At 36.9% G+C, this 13,463-nt stretch overlaps 1 protein-coding gene across 1 annotated transcript in view; it reads right to left on the reverse strand.

Annotated features, from left to right (window-relative positions):
* Window positions 1-334: 334 nt before the first annotated feature.
* The window catches only part of RFX6 (regulatory factor X6), a 54,364-nt gene continuing 41,235 nt past the window's right edge, over window positions 335-13,463 (reverse strand). The window contains exons 11-19 of the mRNA XM_024756702.1: window positions 12,187-12,346; window positions 11,106-11,250; window positions 9,703-9,812; window positions 8,632-8,749; window positions 7,103-7,225; window positions 6,230-6,436; window positions 4,607-5,119; window positions 3,529-3,741; window positions 335-1,161 (exon numbers count right to left, since the gene is read on the reverse strand). Coding sequence (XP_024612470.1) covers window positions 986-1,161; window positions 3,529-3,741; window positions 4,607-5,119; window positions 6,230-6,436; window positions 7,103-7,225; window positions 8,632-8,749; window positions 9,703-9,812; window positions 11,106-11,250; window positions 12,187-12,346 — 1,765 coding nt within the window. The 3' untranslated portion in view covers window positions 335-985. The remainder of the gene's footprint in view (window positions 1,162-3,528; window positions 3,742-4,606; window positions 5,120-6,229; window positions 6,437-7,102; window positions 7,226-8,631; window positions 8,750-9,702; window positions 9,813-11,105; window positions 11,251-12,186; window positions 12,347-13,463) is intronic.

Here is a 13,463-nt window from a genome sequence, read left to right on the forward strand (position 1 = left end):
TTACTGTTTTGACCAACCAACTTTACTCTTTAATTTGATATACAAAGGAGCTTTGCCTGCAAATCCCCAGGATTCTTTTTTTTTTGGCAGTACGCGGGCCTCTCACCGCTGTAGCCTCTCCCGTTGCGGAGCACAGGCTCCGGACGCGCAGGCTCAGCGGCCATGGCTCACGGGCCCAGCCGCTCCGCGGCATGTGGGATCCTCCCGGACTGGAGCACGAACCCGTGTCCCCTGCATCAGCAGGCAGACTGTCAACCACTGTGCCACCAGGGAAGCCCCCCAGGATTCTTTAGAAACAGAACCAGCCCTGAGAACAACCAAGCCTTTAAAAATATTTCCATACTTTATTTCTTCCTATCTTTTTTAAATAAAGAAGGAAAGCACTTTTAATCTCCATTCAGTTACATAGAATTGGAACACTGCTATGTAACAGAAATCATCATACTAATGCACAGAAACTGAAAGTCAAGCAACTTTGGTCGAGGCTGAATTGAATTAGGTGTTGATCTTGTAAACATTTCCATAGGAGGTAGCCATACACATTTGACTTTTTGTCAAATAAGGGATAGTAAACAATGATTCTGAGATCCTAATAAATTAAAAGTATTTTAAAAGCATTAAATAAACGTTTCTCTTTTTTAAAAACCAAAAGTGAAACAGCACACAGATTTTCAATAAATTAAGAAGTGAAATATTAAATCTTCAGAGTTGAAATGTCTACATCTTCAAAGCTCCACTGGTTCCATTTGATAATGTTTGAAACTATGATTAATAACGGGACCACATTCTAAACAACTTGTGTGCAAGGCAAACTCTGCGAATATTACCATTCACTATGGTGTTGTCCATGGTTTTACACCGGTGACCTGAAAAACAATACCGTGCCACTGGATATTCCATTTTCTTTCTCTGACAGCTGTCTGAGTAGATAGCATGTGAGCGCTACAGACATTTCAAGTTTCAACCCCTACCCAACAGTGCTGGTTTAAGTGCCTCCAGCTGCTGTTCCCATGAACACAGTGTTGATTGGTGGTAGAGAGGATGCCATTTCTCTACCATTTGCTCCATGGGAGTCCAGGGTTTCTTGAGCTGGATATTGATTGGAAGTTCCATACATACACTGGGATGAGGAGGAAGGAATTGGGGTTTGCAAGCTGGATGCTGTAAGGGAAAATATCATCAGCAATTGAAAATTGACTGACATTTTCTTTTTTCTGTGCCACTCACTTTACAACTTGTGCATTGAGCACATGTATCTGTACTAAATTTGAGTGTGTATGGTTTCTCAGAGCAATGCTCATCTTTTCTTCCATTTCCCCCCGCTATTCTCCCACAAATTTTCCTTCAACACATTTCACAAAGAAAATTCAATTTCAAACATAAATTCAGACAACTGTATCACCAAAATATATCCCCAGTCTACGTCCTTTTTCCAGCTGCACCTCCACAACTGTAGTTCAAACCACCATCTTCTCTTACCTGGACCAACACAGCAGCCTCCTAACTAGTCTCATGACCCTCACCCTGCAGAGAACAGCCAGGATAATCTTGCTATTAAATTGTCCCTCTTCTCAAATGCTACAATGACTTCCCATTACTCTTAGAACAAAATCCAAGCTCCTTGCCGTGGTTCATAACACCCTAGATGAATTGGTCTCTGCCTTCTGATTTATTTTACTCCCCTTTCTTCATACACTGTACTCAAAACACACGAGCCTTCTTTCTGCCCATTGAATTTTCCCAAAATGTTCCCATTTCAAAAACTATGCAACTTGCCATTTCTTCTGCCTGGAACTCCATCATCAAATCTTCACATCATTGCCTCCTTATCACTCAACTTGCAACTCAAATATTTCTGCCTCAGGAATCCTTTCCGAGCTACCTTACCTAAAGCAGCTCCTTCATTACTATTTGTCATTTTACCCTATTTAATTGACCTGAGAGTAACTGAAATTATCTTTTTAATGCATTTGCTTATATTTTCATTGCCTTATCTCTTCCTACTGGAATGTAAACTTCTTACAAGCAGGAACTCTGACCTGATTACCACGATAACCTCACACCTAAAATGAGGTTTGGCACATAATAGTAGGTTCTCAAAACTTTTTACTAACTGGCTCGCTAGCACTACCTTTCCTGCATTTTTGGTTCCTGCCTTCTCAGTGCTGTTTTCCTTCTTTTTCTAAGTACCGTCATCTCTGTCACTAAAAACCAGGCTTTATAATTAAGGAAATATAATTATAGGTCCTAACTCCCCTTGTGCCACTCATTCACTTACTCTATTCCCTCTTTTCACACTGAAGCCCTCTTTGCAATTTACTTGTAAGCCAACTCTGACAACTAAAGCTTAGAATCTGTCCTACACCCAAACTATGTTTCATCAAAGCATCCACTATCACTACAAGTAAACAGAACTAATAGTAACAATAGCAACTCTGTACATTTCAGTCTCACAGTGAGGAAACTTCCTGAAGTGGAATTTTCTGCTTCATTAGAGTAACCCAGAAGCAATGACCATCTGCAGATAGCATAAGATGATAGCAGACTCTGCTCAGCGAGCGTCTGTGATGGTCATAGGAAGGGAAGAAGTGCTTCCTATTGAATTATTGGAAAAACACACTGAGTGAGGAGAGATGCAATTTATGTCATTTTCCCTTATGCTCTGTTTGGGTGTCAATGCCCTCTACTTATGCTAATCTGAAATCAGTTCCATTGGAAGATTTCAATCATCTCATTTAAACATTAACACCCCGCCTTGATACTTACGTGGATATAATACTCGCCCTGTGATACCCTATTAGCAGGTTTAGAAACTAAATCTATGCATTTGTTTCTGCCCCTTTTTTCACCTCAGTGATGTAATGAGTTCCTACTATGTGGCAGACTCTTTGCTGGGTGTCGGTGATGCATCTAGTACAAGTTGCCGTATTTTCTTAGGGACAGCAACCTGGCTGGAATAAGAAGCTAGGGGACTTCATGGCAAACATACAGTTTTGTTCATTTTTACTTAAAATGTATGTTATAGAATAAGAAAGGAACATTTTCTACAGAGGTATCTAATCACATTTTACATACAACTGAGAAAGTTATAGTAACCTTCATTACAAGTCACCATTTTTTAAAACTTGGAGTGGTTTTAGGATACTGATGGAGATTATGGGGTCCAAAGACAGCTCTTGGCACTGGCCCTGCTTCCAACAGTGAAAAAGAGAAAGTGAGAAAAAGATATCATTATTGCCCTTGTAAAACTTAACAGATTTTTGGACTGCATTTGACAGGTTACATGAATTTTTTGCATACATAATAGATTCCAGAGATTTGTTTTGGAAAGAATACCAGATCTAGCAGTAGGTTGCATGGTGACATGTATATAGAGAAATGGCAAGGCTTTTACTAACAGATCCAGAAACATAACTTCAGATCCGAAGTGATAAACCAACTGTGGGAACGTGAGTGCCCAGTTAACACTGCATAGCTGAGGTTAACAACTTTTAAAGAACGTTTTCAAGAAATGTTAATATAATTTACCTACTACAGGAGTTCGACATGCAACTGCAGGTGGTGTGTCTGCATAAAACGAGCTGGTCTGCTTTCTACTACCATCATCTAAGATGTTGAGTGGATCATGGATGTCACCATAGGGAGGCAGGGAGCGAACACTGCTGATGACAGAAACATGTTGATTCACCATCGATCCAAGTCTGTGAGACTCTGGGTAGTTTACATTGCTTCCATAGTACCCTGCAACAGAAAATGTTGAGAATGTAGAGTTAACTTATTACAAGTAATGTTCCAGGAAGATAAAAAAAAAAGGACAAGGTAATAGGATAGAGCCCTAGAGATATCACACTGTAAATATTACATTTACATCTACATTTACAATATGGTTGGATTTGTGCTTATATATGGATATGGTTCATTATGTTGTTTTTTGTTTTAAAAAATACATAGGCATTATCGTATTGTCAAGTTTGAGGTGTAAGACAACACCTCTCTCGTATTTCCCTTATTTAAATTACCAAGATCTTACAGTGCTTATGAAGAAAAAAAAAAGGCACCGTCAGCCTCTCACAAAGATTACTTGTCAAACACCAATTTTATTTACAGATTCATGTTTCTGGGAGAAGGACTGGCCTACACTGAGGAGAGGAGCATCAGAGCAGCCTCTACACAGAGATTACTTTGGTGGCTGACTAAGTCCACAGATTTTTCCAACTCAGTAACCTCAAGGTACTTCAACAGGAGACACTGTTTGGGTCCTAATCCTTAAGATCTGCTGCTAGCTCTCCGGAAGAAACATTATTCACTAAATTTTCAAAGGACAGAACATTCTTCTTTTAGGCTATTAAGGTTGGTCTCAAACATATGGTTTGACATAATATTTTTGCATCATGCAGGACATTTAGAAGGGCAACTTTAATAAAGTCCCAAGAATTAGGAATATGTTTGTAAGTGGCAGAAATTGACCCCAAATATCTAAGATTCCATGATTTTGAGAAAGCTCTACATGGGATGACATGCTGTTCACCGGAGGTAGAACTCAATGTCTGATTTTGCCTTACTGCCAACTCAAAAGCCAGGAAAAATTCTTAAACAATTTCAATACCATTAGGTGAATTAGGAGGCAACGTTGCTCCTTGGCAGCTGGTAGCTCCTGCGTTGCTCAGGAAATTGAAGCTTCCTGTATTTAAAAACTGCATACTGTGTGAGTCTTGGCCATGTGGGGATGGTCCATAGCTGGAAGGTGGCCGAGAATTATATGGGGACCCAGCACAGCTGCCACTGAAGAAGTCTCTAGAAAGCTGCTGTTCACTCCAGACCATGCATCGACTGTGCTCGGGGCGATGAGGATAGAGTCCTGATGGGGTGTGAGGCTGTGCCCTAAACACAGTCTGATAGTTAGAGTTGGTCCCATAAAAGTCATGGTTGGCTTGCGGGAGAGCAGGATAAACAGGCTCTGAGTACGCGGAGCAGTGTGATGGGGCTGACAGTACTGGGCCCACACTCGGGGGTCTCCCTGCCATTGGCCCCTGATTAATGACGCTTCCTCGGCTCGCCATGGCTGGAGAAATGGGTGGTGTCATCAGATGACCAGAGCTCTGGGAAAGCTCCATTGGACCTGGAAAAAAGTTACCAGAGCATTCACTAGTGGCAAATTAAAAATAGATGGCTTCACATCTTTCAAAGTTATGCATGATTTATTACTATACCTTTTTTCCAACTTAGTTCATTTCTAACCTCCAAAAATAACGGGACTAGGGACCTATAAAACTCTAGGTTTAAAAAACAGCATCACAACAGTGTATTTCACAACAGTGGCAACTTTTGGAGTTAGTGACTATGGAGGAAAGCTTGGGATGGCTTCATCCTTCCGTGGGTATAAAGATGATTAGAGATCAAGCTTGGGAAGGGCAAGGGGTCTGCTGTTCACATTTCTCTGTAATTAAAAAACAAGCTGAAGGCTAAATGGTTTCAAGTTTAGGGTAAAAGAAAAGGGCAATAATGTCAAAATGACCATGGCTTCAAAGCAGTCAATTCAAAACTTCATACAAACCCCACTGATGAGCAATGAGTTATGAAAGCCACCAAATCCCTGGGTCTCCAATTTTCCATTAGTGGAATTACGCCCCTAAACTACCCATTCCAGGTTTAAAATTCTGTGTGTCCAATGAAGTAAGGTATATAGAAGGATTTCAAAGAAGACATAAGGCAATAAGCAGACTTAAAGTATTATCTAGTAGCTGGTTTAAGCCATAAACATTCAGATTGACAGAAATGGGACCCTAGACCAAAGAGGAAAATTATTGTAATGGTTATCCTAAAATAGCTGAATCTACTTTTTAATGGAGGAGAAATAAAGCCTCCTCGAAATCCAAAAATAAATAAGAAGCTCATATTTTTTGACTTTCCAAGCATTTTAATGATTTTGTGAACACCTAATCTATTTTTTTCTTCCACTAAATGAAAATAACCAATTATTGGGACCTCTGAGATAACTAAGAGAGTATGTTAAAATGTGATACCTATCTTAAAAATGGTATTGATAAAAATGTGAATGACAAATGTTGAAAATCACAAAAATATTATAAAGCTTTGTTACAAGTCAGTGAAGATAAGCCTTTTTATTCTTGAAATGCCTGGAGTTTACCAGCTTTAAGAAAACAAAGGAATAGTTTCCTGTGAGACATATTGAAGCCTATGAGGTTTTCTTGGTTGTTTCATAGCCTACCAGTGAGCGGCATGTTGTCTGTGTTCCCAGCAGGGAATGGGTGCAGAGCAGAGGTTAAGCCTCCAGGTTGACTGGATGATAGAGGAAGATAGGTTGTTTCCACATGGCTTTCATTCTTCACGGTATCGCTGGGAACAGTGCTCCCTTTATTACGGTTGGCCAGAAAGCATGAACTCGGAGAAGCAGTGAAGGCAGCTTTACTTGCATCTGGAAAGATTTTTTTAAATAGGAAAGCTAATATCATTGCCACATTCCTAGTGGATAAGCCCAAGTTAAAAAAAAAAAAAACTGAAAATGTTCTAGGGTTGTGTCATAAATCTGGAAATTCCTGAGAAGTGTTTTCCATGGGAAATAAGACTGGCAGATCTTTGGTGTTGGCAGTGGTGCTGGTTTTTGTTAACTGTATATTTGTGGATGTAGGTGTGTTCTTCAGGGCACTAAATAATCCACTCTGTAGTGAACAGCCTTCAAAATGCAAGTCATCACATCCCAAATATATTGTGTCCCTCCTTCTTTAGATTCCTATAAAACTCATCTCTATGCCATTTATAAGGTGGTATACCACATGTGCTGTCTTAAATTCTAGTTATTTTTGTATTATTGTCACTTCTCCAACTTTATCTGAGTTCTCAGAAGTTAAGAATATTGATTTGTATTCTTCAGAGTTTCCAGTAAAGTACCTTGACTACTCTATATACCAATGGAGGAAAGAAAAAATAGGGCTTTCTTAGTGTTAGTATCCTGTGTTAGTAGTGACATTTTGGGGGTAAAATCTGAGGCTGTTATAAATCCATTTAACATGTGTGCTTACAAATTCTTGAACTTAGGTTTCAACAAAGACATATGCAAAACAAGATATACATTTTAAATCACCTGAATTCTTCATATACTTGTCCAGTAAATTCTGTAACTCCTGCTCTTTGTCATTATTAAACTGGGTCTCCATGGCCAGCAGAATGTATTCATCAAGAAGCATTCGGATCAAATGGAAAGAACCTTGTTTATGGATAGGGAATGGGGAGAGGGCATTGTGAGATGAAATGAGGGAGAGAAAGAGAAGGAAAGAGAAAGAGAGAAGTCAGGTTATCTTTGTGACCATCTCGCAACACTTTACAAGGAGCAACTGAAATAAACAAATACTTGTTGGACTTTAAATGACCTGCTAAGACCAACATGCTTAACTTGGGTCTCTAATCTTTTTGTGTACCGCCTGCCCAGCTCACTGTGTGTACTGTCCTGCCAGCTCTTTGGCCACTAATTACATCAAAGGAAAATTCGGATGAAAGTGAGACATGCTTTATGCTTTAAGAGGGCACACATTGGAGTGTGATAAGCTTTAACCTGGGGAGAATGAGCTCTACTCTGCTCTATTTCTGTTTACTTTGTACTAAATAATTAGACAATAGCCAACATGTTCTGAAAAAAGTATCAAGTAAGAAGATGTCTTTCTAGCCTGAAACAAAATGCTCTTTCATTTGAAAAAAAAGGAGAAAAGTAATTTTCATGTGGAAGATGTCCTGGAAAACCTTAAACTTCTTTTAACTGTTCAACAGATTTTCCAACAAAAGTCTTTTTTCATAATAAGGTCAGGTTTAAATATTGTATAATTCAAGAAACCTTAAATATAAGCAACATATTTCAAATAATAGACAATATATTTTTTTCATCCCTCAATACAAGTTCACTGATTTTATCTAATTCTGTTAAAAATTAAATGAACCAATTTAGTTAACTGTAACCTATTTTATAATGCGAGGATTTCTCAAAATGCAACTACTAAATGTGGAGGTACTGTCCAGGAGATAGCATTATAACTACAAACTAAGAATCTCAGAAATCTTAGGGAAAAGAAGGTATTCAATTTTTGAAAAAGTTAACGACTCAATTTTTTCATAAGTTGTATAGGTCAGGATAGATGGTTCAAAAACATATGACAGCATGTCTTCTAAGCTGGTCTTTGATGCTTGGAATACAACTATGAGGGTAGGTTCCTGGAAAAGATGCAAACATTTGCCATATTTCAATGAATAGCGGTTTTGGAAAATAATGTATTAATTATTGTTTATTTGCTTGTTTAACAAAGAAAATTTATCTAAGCACTGTATTTTTATACATATCACGTCACTCAAGTGCCTACATAACCCAATGAAAGAAATATTCTCCCATTTCTACAATGAGCAGCCTAACTTGGGTTAAGCCAAGCCAAAGAGAAGCAGTGTTAGGATTTAACTCTGCAAGTGGTCTGACTACAAAACCCAGGCTAAAACCAACCATTCTCTACTGGCTCAAGAGTCCAATTTGAGAAATGACAGTGCCACATGCTTAAAAATTGATAGGAAATGTGACTGAGGAATGAATGATGTAATTCATCTAAGAAGAGTTTTATAAAGCACATAAGATACCAAAGCTAGATGCATTGTTCAAGGTGAGATTATGCATTACTCGAGCACCAAAAAAGCTCCACTTTAGCAGAAAGTCTTGAGCCCTCTTCTTTAATGATCTTCCATTTTGTTTGCTGGTCTAAAAGTAAAGGAACAAAATGAAACTATAGAATCTGTCATTTCATTATTACATGCTTCCTACGTAAGATCAAGAGATAGAAAAACTGACAAATGGACAGATTGACAGGGCATGCCATTTATTTTATCAAATAAAATGATGTGTCTAGGGATTTTAATTTTCATCTGGCTTTGCCATCATTTTTCAGGTTAATAGGTCTTTATTCTATATGGTTTTATTACCTAGTAAATTGGACAACGAAATGAAATAATTTACAAAATATTTTCTCTCTTAATTTTCCTTTGACAGAGCTTTAAAAAAAGCAGAAGGCGAAGTGTGAAGGAAGGGTTATATATTTCTGTGAATGATTAACTCTGACTTCTCTGGTCCTGAATGATAATCTGTTTTCCTTCCAGGAGAAAAAAGTCCCTACACTATAACTAGTTTCCTTGATATGGAATGGCTAACACCAACTGGTGATGGATATATTTGTTCTTATGGCCTTGTTTCATGATGGATGACTTGAAGGTTAACTGAAAGAGTTGAAGAAACCACATGAAAACACATAATACTGAGCTCCTGGAATTAAAAAATGCGAATACTTAAAACCATATCTTCTGTCAGCTTTTGTGAAAACGTGCTTTTTAAGAAAAGGGCCAGCTCTTTCCAGTTTCTAAGTTTATCTTTCACTACTGATGTTACACAGCTGTAACCTTATTGACTGATAGGGAAGGAATAGCGTCTTGTAGTCTGTCAAAAAACGACAAATAGAATTGCAACTGTGCCCAGTGCTCTCAAATCTGCCATATTTCTAATCTTGATATTTGACTTCCCTTATTGCTAGGGTTTCAAAAGCTTTTCAAAGTATTATTACACACAGCCTATCACCATCCCCCACGATTCAAGAAATTACAGCCAGTTTAGCATTTACTATTAACAAAATTTTATTTTCTGAATATGTCATTGAAAAATACCTTAATAACTCTCTGCTCTACCACAGTATCCAACCATTCAATAAAAGCCTCCACAGTGGCATTCTTCTTAAGGAGATCTTTCAGTTCTTGGAACACGGTGATAGAGTCATCTACCATGTAAAAAGGAAAAAAAAAAAAGCAGAATATTACACACTACTTTGAACCCAAGAGGAAACCAAAAAGTAGAAATCATTAATAATTTTATAGAATAAAAGGGCAAGACAGGTAGATTAAATTAAATGTGTTAAATAAGTTATTTTCATATCCTGGAAACTAACAAAAATTCCTTAGTTCTTTACTCTTCAAAATTTTAATCAGAAGTGTATATGTTTTGGTATATATTAAAATGCAGGTTTATATACTAGGGAAGAATTGTTGTCAGTAGAGATGATTATTCATTTTGAATGCAATGCTTTCATTAAATGCAACAGATTAGTTGAAACCTAATGACTGAACTAAGCTAGACTTGTTGATTTCCTGCTTTCTGAAATATCCTTTATCTTTAGCAAAAATTAAATTCTGCCCTGCAGAATTGAGCCACTTAAATAAATAATCTTTTATCATGTAAAAGTTAAAGGGGCAGTTAAGGACTATCATTTTACTAAAGAGTTTGAGGTTTACTGAATCCCAAAGGGTAATATAATTTTATGTTAAGAAACAGAAAGCAGGACTGAGGTTAGACTATCCCCAGAGAGCAGTGTGCTGTAGCCTATAGGAGGCTGCATTTTTTGGTGTTTTCAGAGAGAAATGATGGGAGAAATAGTGGGTTGTTATCCCTGGGAAATGGAACCGGTCACACGTACTGGCTTGGTAAATTCTGTCAGATTGTCCAAACCTAAGCAGGGCATTTCGGCTTTGAAAAACAGTATTGCATAGAGATATCATTTTGGTGTTCATTATACACCATATGATGCCAAGGGTACAAAATGCATGGAACTGCATATGCGTGTAATATAAAAATGGAAGAAAGCTCACAAAACTCAAAACTGTTTTGATTATTCCCAGGTTTTTTCTATATGGATTATTTCTAGGCAATGAGATTATAGATGACTTTTATTTTCCTCTTAATATTTTCCAGGTTTTTCACAATCAGTAAGTACAACTGTTTTAAAATAGAGACCAATTTTGAAACTTAAAAGTATTTCTCTAAACCAGAGGTTCTCAAACAGATATGAGTTTGTAGTCCAAGGGGACATTTGGGAATGTCTGGAAACATATTTGGTTGTCACAACTCGGAGGAGACTGCTACTGGCATGTAGGGGATAGCGGCCAGGGATGCTGCTAAACATCCTTCAATACACAGGACAGCCCCACTGCCCTATCAAAGAGGTAGGTATCCGGCCCAAGACATCAATAGTGCTGAGGTTGGGAGACCCTGCCCTAAACAAAAAGAGAAGACTTACATTCAGTGTAGATATCAGATTCAGTGTCTGTGCTGCCCGAAATGGTGAGAAGGGCCTGAGATCCAATACTATTCAAGTCAACCTTTTCAATGTCAGATACCATAGAATTCACGACATGCTGGTCAAAGAGAGCTGGTCTGGCAATCTCCATAAAGAAAGTAAAAAAGACAGTAAATTATATCACTGATCCTCCATCAAAAGAAAATTTTAGCTTCTAGAGAAATAGTTCCTTGAGAGAAAAGTATCATAAATAACTTTTTTTATTTTAAAACTAAAAGCAGTAGCTGAGATTCATTCATTAAAGGTTTGAAAACTATGTTCGGAATAAGAAAATAATTTTTTTTACCTGTGGTCATAAAATAAGAATTTCACAACGTTAAATTTCTTATCTGGAACTATCCCAAGCTAGCCTTTCAAAATTCAGAGGGCTAGAAACCTTCATAAAGCAAAGGATCATTTGAGGAGAGGGCAAGTATATTTTAACAATATACAAACATGTAACTCTAATTTAAGAATTACTTTTTTCTCCCTATTTAAGAGAACTAAGTTAGAGGTAGTTTAAAATGTGTTGTGGGTTTCACAACATCACACGGGCTCATTCCCCATAACCTATTAATTTTATTAATTGGATTCATTTATTAATTGAATTCATCTGGCAAATAAGAGTTTTACATTTTACGTTTCATTCAAAAGGTTTTCTTTTTCTTTTTTTACTTTCTATTTTGAAATAATTTAAAATTTACAAAAAAGTTGCAAAAGTAGTGCAGAGTATTTTCACATACTCTCTATCCAGCTTCTCCTAATGTCATCATCTTACATAACCATTGTATATTATCAAAATCAGGTACAATACTAGTAACGCTGGTACAATATTAGTAACTAAACTAACTAAACTAAACTACTGAATTTCATCAGTTTTCCCACTAATGTCCTTTTTCTGTTCTAGCATTCACTCTAGGATCTCATGTTGCATTTAATTGCTGTCTACTTAGTCTCCAATCTCTGAAAGTTCCCCAATCTTTGCTATCAGTTGATTCATTTTTTATTTGGTGATTCAAATACCCTCAGCTTACCAACGTACCTGTGCAAGATGTAAGAAGGATGTTTGTCGTTTCAGAGATGATACAAATCTTCGCACAATAGGTATTTTCTTGTCAGTTAGAGCTTCTGGCAAATTTTCCAAGGATGAAACAACCCATTGTTCCCAATTTTTAGCAAAATTTCTTATGTCTGCTAATAAGCTACAAAAACCCCCAAAGAACAAAAAAACTCTATTAAATGCTAAGTAGTTCAAAATGCATTAAATAAATGCAGTTTAATGGAGGTATATTTTTACTCTTTGATTCCAAGAACATGACTGAAGTCAGCCTAGGTCTGCCATTTATCATCTTGGTCAAAATACTCAGTCTCCTGAAGGTCCAATGTCCTCATCTGTTAATAGGAATAAGAATGGTATCCAGGGAATTCCCTGGCAGTCCAGTGGTTAAGACTTCTCCTTCCAGTGCAGGGGCTGCGGGTTCAATCCCTGGTTGGGGAGCTAAGATCCCACATGCCTTGCGGCCAAAAAACCAAAACATAAAACAGAAGCAATATTGTAACAAGTTCAATAAAGACTTTAAAAATGGTCCACATCAAAAAAATAAAAATAAAAAAAAAGAAAGAATAGTATCCATGTCACAGGATTATTATGAGGATTACATGAAATAATTCATGGAAAGTGTTCAGGTTAAAACTTGGCAGGCAGAAAGTGATCAATAAGACATACTTTATTATTAATATTAATTCATAATTCAATCATTTTCTATAAAATATTTCTGGGAAAAGGTAAGTGTGCACTTGATTTTGCATATTTTGGCTACTGAGAGACACGCATAGGGATCATAATGCCATTTCAGGTATTTAATATTTGTTTCTAGTAACATATTCTTATAATCCAAATATAACTTTAGAACAAATTACCACAAACATACTAACTAGAGGACCCCATTTAGAAAATTGCAAATGTTGGTTGTGTATATATTATGAAAACATACAAAATTTTATACAAAATTTTACAAAAATTTATAAATCCATCAACAATCTACATATTATATCTCAACAAAACAGATCTAAATATATTTAGGATGGGGCATATGTTGGGGAGCAGTGACATAGTACAGGAAAAAATTAGGCAGAGTTTGGAGTTAAACAGACCTCAATTAAAATCTAAGTTCTGCTTCTTAAAAATCAGCTGACTCTGGGCAAATTAATTTCTTTGTACTCCCAGGTTCCTCTTTGTGAATTTGGATCATAACAGTTACTTTAGAATAGTCTGACAAGTTGTTTTAAAATAATCCAATTGTTCAATGATAAGGAATT

The sequence above is a fragment of the Neophocaena asiaeorientalis genome, unplaced genomic scaffold, assembly GCF_003031525.2.
Source record: "Neophocaena asiaeorientalis asiaeorientalis breed wild unplaced genomic scaffold, Neophocaena_asiaeorientalis_V1.1 scaffold125, whole genome shotgun sequence".
NCBI classification, from domain to species: Eukaryota; Metazoa; Chordata; class Mammalia; order Artiodactyla; family Phocoenidae; genus Neophocaena; species Neophocaena asiaeorientalis.